The 14,450-nt window shown below is 41.0% G+C and overlaps 1 protein-coding gene across 1 annotated transcript; it reads left to right on the top strand.

Moving 5' to 3' along the window:
• Window positions 1–631: 631 nt before the first annotated feature.
• Window positions 632–13,881, top strand: atp6v0a2a (ATPase H+ transporting V0 subunit a2a). Its single transcript, XM_085279467.1, has 20 exons — window positions 632–1,577; window positions 1,871–1,949; window positions 2,145–2,242; window positions 4,383–4,520; window positions 4,873–4,970; window positions 5,091–5,217; window positions 5,352–5,434; window positions 5,519–5,612; window positions 5,683–5,895; window positions 6,358–6,508; window positions 6,622–6,761; window positions 6,847–7,004; window positions 7,097–7,187; window positions 7,272–7,390; window positions 9,029–9,239; window positions 9,335–9,454; window positions 9,538–9,660; window positions 9,917–10,034; window positions 10,174–10,345; window positions 12,826–13,881. Exons 1-20 carry the CDS (start codon window positions 1,467–1,469, stop codon window positions 12,926–12,928), a joined length of 2,547 nt encoding a protein of 848 aa, XP_085135593.1. The 5' UTR covers window positions 632–1,466; the 3' UTR covers window positions 12,929–13,881.
• The last annotated feature ends 569 nt before the right edge of the window (window positions 13,882–14,450 follow it).

Genomic DNA, 14,450 nt, shown 5'->3' with positions numbered 1-14,450 from the left:
CAGCAGGTGATTGGCTGCATTCAAATCCTCTGGAAAAAGTTATCAAAACTAAAACTCTATTTTTAAAAACGTTCAAATCACCGCCCGAAAACAGCCCAAAGAAAGACTTTCACATACAAAGAAAAGCATATGGTCGGTCGGTTTTCAGCGGTGGAACCGAATAAGAAGATGCGCTGGTTGCCAGGTTTGTGAGCTAACCCCCTTTTTAAAAAAAAACAAAAAAAAAACAGTTGCCATTCAAGAGACAAAAGAATGAAGGGGTTTGTTTGTTTATATATATATATATATATATATATATATATATATATATATATATATATATATATATATATATATATAATCGTTAATTGTGATGGGGGTGTTCACAATCACCACAGATAAAATGACCGAGTAATATTCCTTCATATTTCACATTCATACAAATCAGACACAGAGCATGATTTCCCCACTGTTAGTTTACAGTCACTATACAGCAAATAATTAGCTTAATTAATTTGCTTATTCGTTTTAATACATCAGGACATTACATATATTCAAAACGATCAATAAATATTATATATAGTAATTATTTTTCTGTTTCCTTCTGCTACGTGTATGCTGTGTCACTCCTTCCTGGTTTAAGCAAAAGAGAAGAGGAGGAGACTTTTTTTTTAATTTAAAGCTTATTTTCATGATTATGTATTTTTGATATTAGGTTTTTTTTTTAAATCATACCTGTGCCTGGTAAACTACTGCAGTGGGTATGTAGTGAGGTCACCCGGCTGCTACTGAGCTCCGAGGTAGCTTTTTTTTAAAGATAAACTGAGAAAGACGGGTTATTTCAGAGGATGCGACCGTACCTGGCAACCCGGGGGACGCAATCTGTGTCAATTGCCGGGCGACGTAGCGCGAATAAAGGCCGTAGCCTATTTCTGACTGTGGCTTATTTTTAACCGGCGAGGCCGCCTTTAGCCCCGTTTGTCTGCGTGACGGGTTGATAATTTATCCTCTAGCTTGCCTGTTGCTCGTTTCCATTTGTGTTGTGTCGTTTTTCGGGTTTCTTCTTTGTCTTTCTGTGTTTTTGCGCTGTGATGATGACAGGTGTCAGAGGTAAAGATTCCTCAGGATGACGCCTTTCTCCGCGATCGCTCCGCGTAAAAGGTGCATCGGGGAGCTTTCTTCCTTTGTTTTGCTGCTCTTTATTCAGTAGATACCCGGCGACCCTCCCGCTGAAAAACAAACCGGCGCAGTATGAGGACAGTCCCACCCCCCCTCTTGTCGTAATTATTCGTAATTATTAATATGGATGCATTAATTAATCCCGGGGGCGAGGTAATTGGCTGAGGGGCTCATTTCGCTGATTTGTTGCGATGTCGTGTTTTCGCTTGTAGTGAACGGCTCGTCGTCCGCGTTCAGTAGGCTACCGTGGGGGGCAGGGGGGAGATTACGAGGCAGCGGAGGAGGATCTGTCTGTGTGGCAGATAAAGATGGTGTTCAGGAGTGAGGAGATGTGCTTGGCGCAATTGTTTCTGCAGTCCGGCTCTGAATATGACTGCATTAGTGAGCTCGGAGAGCTGGGGCTGGTCGAGTTCCGAGATGTAAGTAGACAAAACACTTCACTGCGTGAATGGAAGATGTGTGTCACCAGTTTAAAGAGTATTTGCATTTTGTCAACCGATTTAATTGATTATGCATGCATATTTAAGGGAGGGGAGCAAGACGGGGTATCTATCTAGATGATATACAGTGTCTATACCTGGCCAGCAAGAGGAGGATAGAGTTTTAATAATATAAAAAAAACCACATCACTTTGCTGAACCTCACCATGATGTTATTATGCATCATGCACTAATCTGCATCCGTCTGACTTGTGATGCTCCTCTTGTTTCAGCTCAACCCGAGTGTCAGCTCATTCCAGCGGCGCTTCGTCAGCGAAATCAAGAGATGCGAGGAGATGGAGAGGATTCTGGGTAAGAACGGAGAGCACCTGGGATGCGTGCTCCAAACCCTGAGCACGCACCTGTACAGTTAATTTAGCAAGAAAGTCGTGGTTGACTGTGCTTTGTAAAAAGTTTGCCCTCAGAGATTTAGGCTTCACCGCTTCCTCTGATGGCTAAGTAGTAATTAATATGAAAAACAAACAATCAGCAAATCTGTGTGCACAGGCTACCTCCTGAGGGAGATCCAGAAGGCTAAAATAGCCATTCCACAGGAGGATGAGAGTCCACTTGCTCCACCCCCAAGACAGGTCCTGGAGATCATGGTGAGTATATGCCAATATATTGGGAAGTGGGGGTAATGCAGGATTTACATTCATTTTAATACCCTACTCAGTGATTTTCCAGAACTTGACCCTCTAGTGCATTTAGACATTTGTTTTTTTAATCAGAGGCTTTGATTGGGTTGTAACTTTCTGCCTCTAAACGCTACATTGTGATGTTTTGTTGTGAACAGTGGCTAACAGAGCTGCAGAAAACTTGAGGTGATGATGAAAATAGCTCAGGTGACGGTGAGGAGCCAGAATTCCTCTTGTTTTTTGATTGAAAACTATTATTAATTAATTACACTGGAATACCTGTTGTATATAAAGGAAACTGTATAGGTATGACAAGCACATATAGAGTCATGGACAAACAGTATTCCTGTATCTTCTTACTATAATATCTATTCTCTAACTCCTCGTAGATGCCCTAATCAACCTGGATGAGACTTGCTATATAAAATAGCTAGAGTAACGGGATTATCAAGCTCTAAATAGCATTTAGAACAAATTATAAATGATAAAACAAACAGTGATGTTACCTGTACGTTGTTGTTTGTAAATACATTTTTCTAAACAATTTTTAGTTTAGTGATTGCAATGTGTGACACTAAAAGTATCTGGAAGTAATTACTTTCTCTCATACGATGAAAACTGAGCTTGTAAAAAAAGAAAAATAATTAATACATGTACTTATTGTTCATTTTTTTCTATCTTACTGTATGCATTGATATGATGAAGATAAAATTAACACACATGCCTATGGGGTTTTTTTTGTATGTGATCCAGAGCTTCAGGCCTGGCATGAACTACTCATAGGATTATCACAAATGACCCCATTGGCCCATTTTAGCCTCATGAGAGGGTTAAAGAAATAAAACATTCATATCTCTGTTTAAAAGATCCTACTGTAGTAAAGCAATTTGTTTTTACTCGTCGCTTATCAATTGCTGGATAAACGATTTGTTCATCTCATCATGATGTAGATATATTTCAGACATATTTAAGCTAGTCTATAAAGTTTGTCTGCACCGCACGAGTTTGTCTCAGCGATCCCACCAATAGAAGTGAATAGAATTCACTTCTTGAACTTAACTGCAGCTGATGACAAACGTGTTTTCATTTATTTTCAGCCTGTAGCCCATTATGACATCGTTTGTTGTTGGGTTTTGTGTTATACATAACTCAAGTGAAGGTTGCGTCTGCATACACGGCGGCGAAATGGTAGAAAATTGGTCCCAATATTCCAGTTTAGGCTCTCCATTTACCAAAACCAGTTAAAAATTTATTTCTTGTTTTTAATAGTCTCAGTGGTTTAAACTTTTGAAACCCTACAATCCTGCCAGAGCACAGAGGTGTACGAGCCAGCTCCTCTTAGAGCCAGGCTTTGAAAGCAGAGGCGATCGAGTCTTTTCAGTGTTGGCACAACCTGCCTTTTTGCAGTGAGCTGCCCAGTTTCTCAGTCATTTTAAAACGCTTTTGAAAACCTACTTTTCTCATTTTCCTTTCGGGTCCAGTCGAGCAGAGTACCCTTTCTTTTATTATGCAAATGCAGTCTTAGAAATAAACTTTGACTTGAATCTGCTGGTTCACCAACTTAACTGAACAGGTTTTTCAGCTGATGAACTGAGACCTAAAGGTTCACTCACCCAAAAAGCAAATATTCTCCACATAGATAAACTAGAAACTAGGTAGCATTGGCTTTGTGGTGCACAACGTGACAAAATTGATCATAATATTTTTTAAAAAGCAGCAATGTGCCATTTCACAAATCATGACCCGGTTACTTGGAAATCCACAAGGGTTGTGAGCAGTTTCATGTGAGAACCGCTTCTTTTGCTACTAAAATGCTGTCAAGGCTTGCAGCCTTTAATCGAATCCTCCTGCCTCAGCAGCAGACCGAGCCTGCTGTTGATTGTTGCAGTTGGGAGCGAATCACAGCTGACCCATATCTGATTGTCTAAAATGACAGACAGTCAAATATGGGTCACTCTTTCACGGCGTCACAAGCACAAGCCTCTCATCGCTGCTGCACGCATGCTTCCTGCACACTGGCGTGGTTGCCTGAATGAAATAAAATACTGTGAGTAGATTTATTCATTTATTTTTTATTGATTTTTGGCGTGTTCCTTGTCATGTTCAGGAGCAGCTTCAAAGGCTGGAGATGGAGCTGAGCGAGGTGGCGAAGAACAAAGAGAAGCTTCAGAGGAACCTCCTCGAGCTCACCGAATACACGCACATGCTGAAGATCACGCGGACCTTCATCCACAGCCGCTCCAGAGTGAGTGCGTTTCCGTCTCTTTGATCTTTTCTCGCATCAGTTTCTTGCTCCTTGCTCCTTCGGCGAGGCGCCTACCCTCGCCTCCCCGGCAGCATCTTGTTTTCTTGTCGCTGACATGTTTTATTTCCCTCAGTGACAGAGCTGGAACTAATGCTGACTTTAATTAATAACACGGTCACAGTGCAGCTGTTACCAGCGCCACCTGACTCACCCGGGCTGTGAGACAGTCAGCTGTGAGAGTAAACATTACAGTCCAGCGTGTGAACATTACATCAGCTTTGTGTGCTAGAAGTGTGCGAGGAGCACTCGATGGAAGCCGTCATAAATGAAACATGTTCCTTTTTATAATTAGCACGAGGCTCTTGGTAACCAGTATGAAGAGTTCCCCACCATGGAGACAGACTCGGTCACAGGATCCACTGGCATGCAGAGGCTCGGCGCCAAGCTCGGGTGAGCTCCGTATTATTTATGTATTCACAGCCACTCGACCAGATGTCGTAAAGTTCCTCCACGGACATTTTTAAAAAGAAAAACAAAAGCAAAACCTTACCTGATCTGTCCTGGGTGTAGGTTTGTTTCGGGTCTGATCCAGCGGGTGAAGGTGGAGGCCTTTGAGCGGATGTTGTGGAGAGTGTGTAAGGGTTACACCATCCTCAGCTATGCAGAAGTGGACGAAAACCTGGCCGATCTTGACACTGTAAGTCGTTTGAATGTCGTCTTAATGTTGTGAGGAAATCTAATAATTACACTGCAGGTAAGAATTAGCTGACGTGTTCTGTTAGCGTGAGCTCAGCACTTTAGTGTCAACGGGTCTGAACTGTGCTGTTTCAGGGTGAGATAAGCAAAAGTGTGGTGTTTCTCATCTCGTTCTGGGGAGACCAAATTGGACAGAAAGTGCAAAAAATCTGCGATTGGTAAGAATTAGCCAGCTTTACCCTTTAATAGTCACTATATTCTCCATCATTATCAGCCTGGACATCTGCCTTTGTTTCCCTCAGTTACCACTGCCACCTTTATCCACACCCTGAGAATGATGAGGAGCGAGCCGATGTGTTGGACAGCTTAAGGACGCGCATCCAAGACCTTAACAATGTAGGACTGAAGCCCTTTTTAATCATCGCAAGTTCAGAGCTGGCTTGTAGTTAACTGCTGTTTCCTGCAGGTGCTTCATCGCACTGAAGACTACTTGAGGCAGGTTCTGCAGAAGGCCTCAGAATCTGTCTATACCTGGGTGGTGCAGGTGAAAAAGATGAAAGCCATCTATCACATCCTCAACCTCTGCAGCTTCGATGTCACCAACAAGTGTCTGATTGCCGAGGTGTGGTGTCCCGTCAGTGACCTCGCAAACCTGAGGGGGGCGCTAGAAGAAGGCTCAGTGAGTACAACGTTCTGAGTTTAAACGCTGAATATTTATTGCTATTATTCAAGCAAAATAATTTTAATGCTCCCCAAATTGTAAGATTTTACAATTTTATCCTTAGTCTGGCATTTAAATTAATAAGTTAGAATTGTTTGAATCACACTAATGTTTTCCCCGAGGACTCTGCGTACTGTACTGTAAAACAAAATGTTTCTTGTTTTTTTCTCTTGGCATTATTATCTGCAGCATTTGTTTTTCCAGGTTTTTGCTTCAGTAGGCACTTTTTTCTCTTCTTGTACCATTCCTCCTGCTTTATTCAGCTTATTTGGTTGCTTTAATATAAAATCTCTCACCTAGAAAAGAACAAATGTTCCTGTGATTACCTGACTATAATAATGAAGTTAAGGGCCAGAAAGGTTTAGAATATCACAGGTCTATAAAATGCCCCTGTTGATGTTGTACGTCTTTTATCATCAGAGAAAAGGTGACGCCACCGTACCGTCTTTTGTAAATCGCATCCCGAGCACTGACACTCCGCCCACCCTCTTAAGATCCAACAAGTTTACTGCTGGTTTTCAGAGCATTGTGGAGGCCTATGGGGTGGGGGACTATCGCGAGGTAAGCCCAGGTAAGAAGAAGTAGTCATACTGTGTTTTTGTGAATAGCAGCAAAAGCATCTCTTTGTTTTCTTTCGAAAGGAGCTCAGAATAAATAAGCTGATCATGTTTCCATCATCAACAGCTCCCTACACCATCATCACATTCCCGTTTCTGTTTGCTGTGATGTTTGGTGACCTCGGCCACGGGATGGTGATGAGCCTCTTCGCCTTGTGGATGGTGCTGATGGAAAAAAAGCAGAAGAAGAAACGCTCCAGTAATGAGGTGGGAATGACCTGTTATGATCATCTATAATGCAGAGCTGGAGTATCGTAAATCCGCTTAGGCTTATCATTTTCATTGCTCTCAGATATGGGCTACGTTTTTCAGCGGTCGCTACATCATCCTGATGATGGGGCTTTTTTCCATCTACACCGGCCTCATTTACAACGACTGTTTCTCCAAGTCTCTTAATATATTTGGCTCTGGCTGGAGCGTCAAGGCTATGTTCACTCATAGTCAGTGGACGTGAGTTATCAGTGCAAACGCACACTTAAACATATCAGTGCACGAAGTCCTTTTACTTGTTTCTAATTTATTTTCGTCTTTTTACTCTGTAGAAACAAAACGCTCCAAACAAATGCTTTGCTCACATTAGACCCTAATGTCAGTGGTGTTTTTAATGGACCGTACCCATTTGGCATCGATCCTGTGAGTAACTGCACTTAGGCATCATACTCAAAATACAACCTCCTTCTGTCATTTTCACTGAAATGCTTTTTAATACACCATCAGATATGGAACCTGGCAGTGAACCGTCTGTCCTTCCTCAACTCTTACAAGATGAAGATGTCAGTTGTCATCGGAGTCATTCACATGAGCTTCGGTGTGGTTCTGAGTGTCTTCAACCATTTGTAAGTGACTCAGAAAATTGTTTTTACTTCATATATCTCCCTCTTTGGCTCTCGCATCTTTCCCCTCTCCCTCCCTTATCTTGCCTGCTGCTGCTTCTATGTGTTTGTCTAGTCTCGTCTAACTCTAACCCTCAAAGAGTTTCTCAGTCTTGTTCTCTAAAACCTAAAGAATTATGGATTTGATCAACTGGTCCCGTAATGGAATTGACACCCTGCTGGGCTTGGGAGAGCCCGATTGTCCTGCGGAGACGTTTGCTGCCGGATACTCGATGGTCGGTTGCGTCGTGTGTCTGGTGACACTCCCGATGGAGGACAATAAACGACACCTACCAATTTGGAACCATGATTGCAGAGTTCGGGCTAATTGGAGCTGGCTTGGACCTGGCTTATCGAAGAACAAGAAGCGTCTACAGCTGTTCAAAATCCCATAAGGCTGGCCGACATGATAGACGATTGGGCTGTGAGTACTCAGACTGTTTTGAACGCAATATGGATAAGATCTTGGAGAAGAACAAGGGGAATTGAGAGAACTGGTGACCAGTGATGGACACTAGACCAACTGTAAAAATTGGATGCAGTTGTTCGCACGAAACCCAAACATTCACCATCTTCACTCATGCGGCCCCCCTGGTGCCAGCTGAAGTCCTGCCAAGGTTGAAGCTGACTGGAACAACAAATTCTTCCCATGATAACAGGATTGTTGTCAGAACTCTTTGTACCTCCTTCAAGGCCACCTGAGTCCACTGGAGACTGTTGACTGACGCTTAACCGGGCGTGGTGACACTTTCTCTCAGCTGAACACAGGATACACACACACACACAGACACACATGTACACGCACGAAACGCATACACTGATACGCCCTCACTATCACCCTCCATACCCCGAATCCAGCGCCTCCTCCCATGCTTACCTCCCATCCAATGTGGACACCGGATCAGCTGGAGGCGCAATCGAAGATTGCAGCGGTCCCAGATCAGCTGTACACACTGGAACACTTTCCCATGTTGCTTGTCTGTGTTTATTGTGCTATGGTGTGTTGATATCTGTGCATTCCTGTATTATCCTTTTGTGTTACACATTTCAATGTTTTTTTTCCCCCTAGCCTGACCTGTCTCCCCAATGTGATGTTTGTGTATTGTATGTACGGTTGGCAAGGTCTGTCATCTCGGTTGTGGGCAACTGCAACTGAAAAATAAAGGCTATCTCATCATCATCATCATCATCATCTGCTACCAGGCTATGTTGACAAAGAAGTAATGAAGTTTGGTGATCACAGTTCTGCTGGAAGATGATGGCTAGGAATCATACCTGGAATTCTTTTCTTTCAGTGCCTCCTGGGATGTGAATCTGAGTAGATTCACATCCCAGGAGGCACTGAAAGAAAAGAATTCCAGTGACGATCTTTGAGATTTAAAGTGGTGGCAACTCAGAAACCAAAGAATATTACTAAGCTGTAGAATACAATAAAAAGCTGCAGTATTGCCGTTTTGCATTACATCAGCACACGTGTGCAGGCAGTGACACACACATAGCATTCCTGCTATGGTCTTATTACTCACAAACTACTTTATTTTTTTGTTTACATTAAGTCATAACACTTTTTCTTTTATCCCTGTACACTTTTTCTCCCTTCAGGCACTTCCGACAGAAGTTCAACGTCTACCTGCTGTTTCTTCCTGAGCTGCTCTTCCTGCTGTGTCTCTTTGGCTATTTGGTTTTCATGATTTTATACAAGTGGTTGATGTTTGATGCACGTTACTCCAGCCAGGCGCCCAGCATCCTCATCCACTTCATCAACATGTTTGTCATGCAGGGGAAGGATATCGCTCGTCTATACCCAGGGCAGGTATGTGTCCTGGTAATAATAATCTGTCGATCGGCTTCTATTCGGGTGGATACTCATTATAGCATGAGTTTAAGCATGCCGCCTTGCTTCCACAGATTGGCCTGCAAATCTTCCTACTTGTCATAGCGATGCTGTCAGTTCCTGTGCTGCTGTTCGGAAAACCTCTCTACTTGTATTGGCTCTACCGTGGAGGCAAAGGGCTGCGCAGACGCAGAGTGAGTCTAGTCCAAAATACCGCAGTCTGTTATTTTGGATCTTTATTCAGTACCTAAAAATAGTATTTGTTACCACACCTCAGGGTTATGAGAGGGTGAGGCGCGTAAGCGAGGATGACGGCTCCACAGCACCATCCTATGATGATGATGATGATGAAGAGGAGGGACTTGATGAAGTGACCAACAGAGAAGCTCTTCCCAAAGAGGTCAGAGAAAAATGATCTCTTACATTAAGGAATCTGTCAGTTTAAGTGTGATTCAGTGTGTCTTCATTTTTCTATCCACCTTGCTAATTGTACCTGTGGTATTCAGCATTAGACAAGACAAAGTAGGGCAGCAGAACAGGGCCACCAGTGGAGCTAATTCAGTACCAGCATTACAGCATACGTTAATAAATCCTAACCTTTTTTAACAGTAGGAATTAGGCTTAATATTTTATACATAATCTGAACTGTTTTGCAGTTTGACTTTGCAGATGTGCTGCTGCACCAGGTCATTCACACCATAGAGTACTGCCTGGGCTGCATTTCCAACACTGCGTCCTACCTGCGTCTCTGGGCACTCAGCCTGGCTCATGCCCGTAAGCGCATTCAGGTCAAGCCGTCTTCCCACGAGCTGCCTGTGCCTCTTTCTTTCTGCTTACTATGCAATTCTCGACATTTGGTACGCCTTCATTTTTGTAAATCTCGTTTGTTGTGCGCTGTTTCTGTCGGCTTCAGAGCTGTCGGAGGTGCTGTGGGACATGGTAATGCGCCTGGGTTTCAGGATCACCACAAAAGTCGGTGTAGTGCTTTTGGTCCCTGTGTTCGGCCTCTTCGCCACGCTTACGGTGTCTATCCTGCTCGTCATGGAAGGCTTATCAGCGTTCCTCCACGCTCTCCGACTTCACTGGTGAGGCTGTGTGCTCCTCTTTATTGCACTGGCTAATCTGTATGTGAGTTTTCTTCATACAGACAGATAAACTATATAAACAAAAGTGGACCATACTTCTTAACCTTTGAATTTAGATGTTTTTTGTCGCACTGCCACAGGTGTATAAATTCATGTCCCATGATCATGCAGTCTGTTTTTGCAAACGTGTGAAAGAATGGGTCGTTCTACAGAGCTCGCTGAATTTCACGATCAACTGAAAGATGTGTTACTTCACAGTGGAACGGTGGAACCACCGACACTCTCTGACTCAGTAACTGCAGAGTTCCAAACTTCGTCTGATATTAACATCAGCACAAAAACTGTGCACTGGGAGCTTCATGGCATGCGCAACTGAGCAGCTCCTGTAGGTGTAATGTGTAGGTTGGCCCCTACTTATGTTGATGAACCTAGCATGAGCAACACCACAAACCAAAGCATTGATGGGATATTTATACATAATATAGCTACATTTCAGTGCCAGTCCCTAGAGCTGCAGTGTCAAACATAAGGCCCTGGGGCCAGAATTGGCCTGAAAGACTCCAACCTCACTCAAAGCGATGTTTTAAAAATTTTGACCCTTCACATTTTCCAAAACCTCTCAGTGAGCCTGACAAAGTCTTCCCCTATGTCCATTTATGCTACACCAAAGTAATGAAGTATAGATAAACAATTTAATTACCAATAAGCTACCAGAACTTTTTTTTATAACTTAACACATTTATTTCTAATTTATATCCCAAAGAGTTCTGCTGACAGATGTCTTTCATTTACTACATGAACATTTGTTATCATGTAGAAAAAACAGTGATAGACTGTAAAAATTGCACTTCTTTTTCATATATCAAGATATCTGAGCAATCCAATATGTAGTTAAACTTCCTCACACTGACAGAAAGGGGAGTTTCATTGGTCTGACCCACTTAAGATCAATGTGGTCTGCAATGTTAAATGAGATTGGCACTCCTGCCCTAAAGCCTAGGCGTTTAAAATACTTAAATATTAACACAATTAGCAAAAACAGTACAAGCTTAAAGTCATAAATCAACAGAAAAGGCTGTTTTCCCAAATGAGTTTAAATATCTCGTATAAGAGCGCAGAGGTAGTGGTACTGTTTGTTTGTGTTCTTGAGCTAAAAACTCATATAAGCCTGATTATGTAAGGAAGTAAAAAATTCTATTTATGTAGCACCTATCAAGACAAATATCACAAAGTGCTTCACAGCAAAAAATGATGAACAACAAAAACGTACAAAAATAAAAAGTTACCAGGCAAGTTTTAAAAGACGCATTTTTATCTGCATTTTTAAAGAAAGTACAGAGTCCACAGATTTCAGATTAGAGAAAGTTCCAGTCTGTGGGCCTCTGTGGCAAAAGCTCAGTAACTGTAGCTTCGTGATGAGTTTATGATCAACAATCTTTTGAAATAATGATTGTCTAACATTTTTAATCTCCTTTTCATTTGTGAATCATTATAAGAGGCTTGGTTGATGTAGCTTTTGGTTTTGAACAAGAGCTGAAACATTAACTTACACGTGAAGATGTCAGGAAACTTTTTCCGGCATGAAATAACCTCTAAGAAGTCTTAATGCAGGGACTTTTTTAAATTGTTGTTGTTGTTGTTTTTTGTTTTGTTTTGTTGAGTCATTGAGCCTTAAAGAAGAGGCAAACTTACAGTTTCCTTAATGTTGAGTGTAAGATTGAGTTTACTATGATGCTGTAGACTGTAACTGTCATCCTTTCATTTTTGGTCCCAAATACAAACTAAAAACACAATTTAAAATAAGTACAAGCCATAAACTAAACAGCAAAAAGCCAAAAATCAGCTGTGAATCGAGATAGTTCTGGAGTCAAAAGGCTCACAGGAGGAAAATCCAGTGAAAATAATAAGGAAGACAGGGCTGAGTGTACACAGAGGATTAATTTGGGATGGTAAACAAGAGAAATGAGACACCAATGAAAGCAATTACACACAGCTGAAGACAGTTAGGGCAGATAATCATGAAGCAGGAAGTTAAACTAGTGCAAGAGGTGAAAGAAAGCTTCAGACAGGAAATAAACAAAAGAAAACATTGGAGACAAGACTAGCCCTAAACGTAATAACATAGAGCATACAAACAAGACAGGGAGACAGTGGGAAGACTACAAATATAATAATATCAAACCAGTAATCAATGCTATGACTGCTAGAAACACATGTGAATGTATTCACCTGTTTACCCATGAAAACATGCAAATATTATTTTCTTCAGTTCTTTTATTTTCATGTAGCTAAACTGGAAGCTCACGTGTCTTCACTATTAAAGCAGCAGATAAGTTGAATGATATAATCATGCCTGTTATTTAGCTATAAAGTAAAAGCATCAGTTATGATAATACTGAGTTGAAAATCAAGTGTGCCTTCATCGTTAATTAGTCCACCTTTGTTAAAGTGATCTCTCTCACTTTTCTGTTTGATCTCAGGGTGGAGTTTCAGAACAAATTCTACCACGGGACCGGTGTCAAGTTTGTGCCCTTCGACTTCTCCCTGCTGCCCTCCGTTTTTGAGCAAGACGGCTTGCTTTGAAACCTCTGAATTACCGGATATGACTGGAAACAGACTTTACAGTTCGGAAGGTTACTGGAAGTTGGAACAATTCGCACTGTGATAAACAAACCTTCAAGACAATTGATTTAAAAGTCATTCTTGTAGCAGTGTTTTTCACCACGACAGTTTTTAAATGTTATCGGCTGTGCTGACTGCCTTACTACTGCACCCAGCAGACGTCTGAGTATACAGAGGCTCGCGGTCCTTGTTCTGCTATTTGGGTTTTGTAGGTGAAACATTGCTCAGCACTACTCATCGCACCAGTTGGGTTTGATTTAAATATTTCATTTACACTGTGCTGTGTAAACTGGTTTTTGCATTACTTACAACATGGTATTTAAACAGTTAATACAGTGCAACGTAAAGTTTCAGATGTTACAGCAGCGTCTAAAAACCATATCAAGCATCCTGATGTAGTGCCATAGAGATTTTTTTTTTGTTGTTGTTGTTTTTTTATGACGATATCTAATAATGGGTTTGTTTGTTTTTTAAATTTCTTCTCCTTGTGATGAAAGAAATACTTTTAGGCAGTAAATTTAAAGACAAATTAAACCATTGCAACCCTTTTTTGTGAGGCTGTCACAACGCACTTTGCAGAAATGATTGTACAAATTGAAAGTTTTCACAGATAACTGCGATGATGCCAAATGAAAATAATCAACTTTGCTGTTTGCTTATTTACTTATTAATGCATTTATTTAAATGTAACCTCCCCTATAATCTATAGAAGAAGAAAAAACACTGAAATACTACAGAAAAAAAAGACAAAAAGTCTTAGGTCTTTCTTTCTTTGATGATACCGCTTATTGCATTTGTTAATGATAATTAATCATGGTATTTATTTAAATTATCGTCTGTACAATAATAGTTGAATATTTTACCATTTTGACGTGTTAAATAAAGGTTCCAAGAAATGCAAGCAAAAATAAAAATGTTTGTTGTGATTTCACTGGCTCTGTGATGCACACATTTTACTGGAATTTTTTAAAATGTCAGTTTAATTACACTAAAAACCTGCTTCAGGTCATTTTTAGTCAAAATCTGAAGTGATTAATAAGCTTATGAAAAATAAAGCTATAAATCAAAATAATTAATTAATGTTTAATGAAATATTTTGCATATATGCAAATATGTGCATCTATTTGTGTATAATATGTCACTTTGGTGGTATATTATAGTAATACTAATAATACAAACAAAGGACTAGCTTTAAACGTACACTCACCTTTTCAACAGACAATAATCTAACCAATCAAATTTCAGCAAACTATTCCATTTAGGGGTGTAGACCACACTGCATTTGCATTTATTTTTTTGGGTTGTGGGATTTTGTCAAACAACCATCTCCAGGGTATACAGGACTGAAAAACAGAAAACACCCATTCTCTGAATGAAAATGCCTTTTTTAATGTCAGAGGAGAATGTCCAGACTGCTTCAGACTAACAGGAAAACACTTGTAACCACTTATTACAGTCAGGGTATGCACAAGAGCACTTTTGG

The sequence above is a fragment of the Mchenga conophoros genome, linkage group LG7, assembly GCF_057382185.1.
Source record: "Mchenga conophoros isolate Kocher_MC1m ecotype Shallow Benthic linkage group LG7, M_conophoros_male_GT1.1, whole genome shotgun sequence".
Lineage (NCBI taxonomy): Eukaryota > Metazoa > Chordata > Actinopteri > Cichliformes > Cichlidae > Mchenga > Mchenga conophoros.
This window is presented reverse-complemented; position numbering and strand designations above follow the sequence as displayed.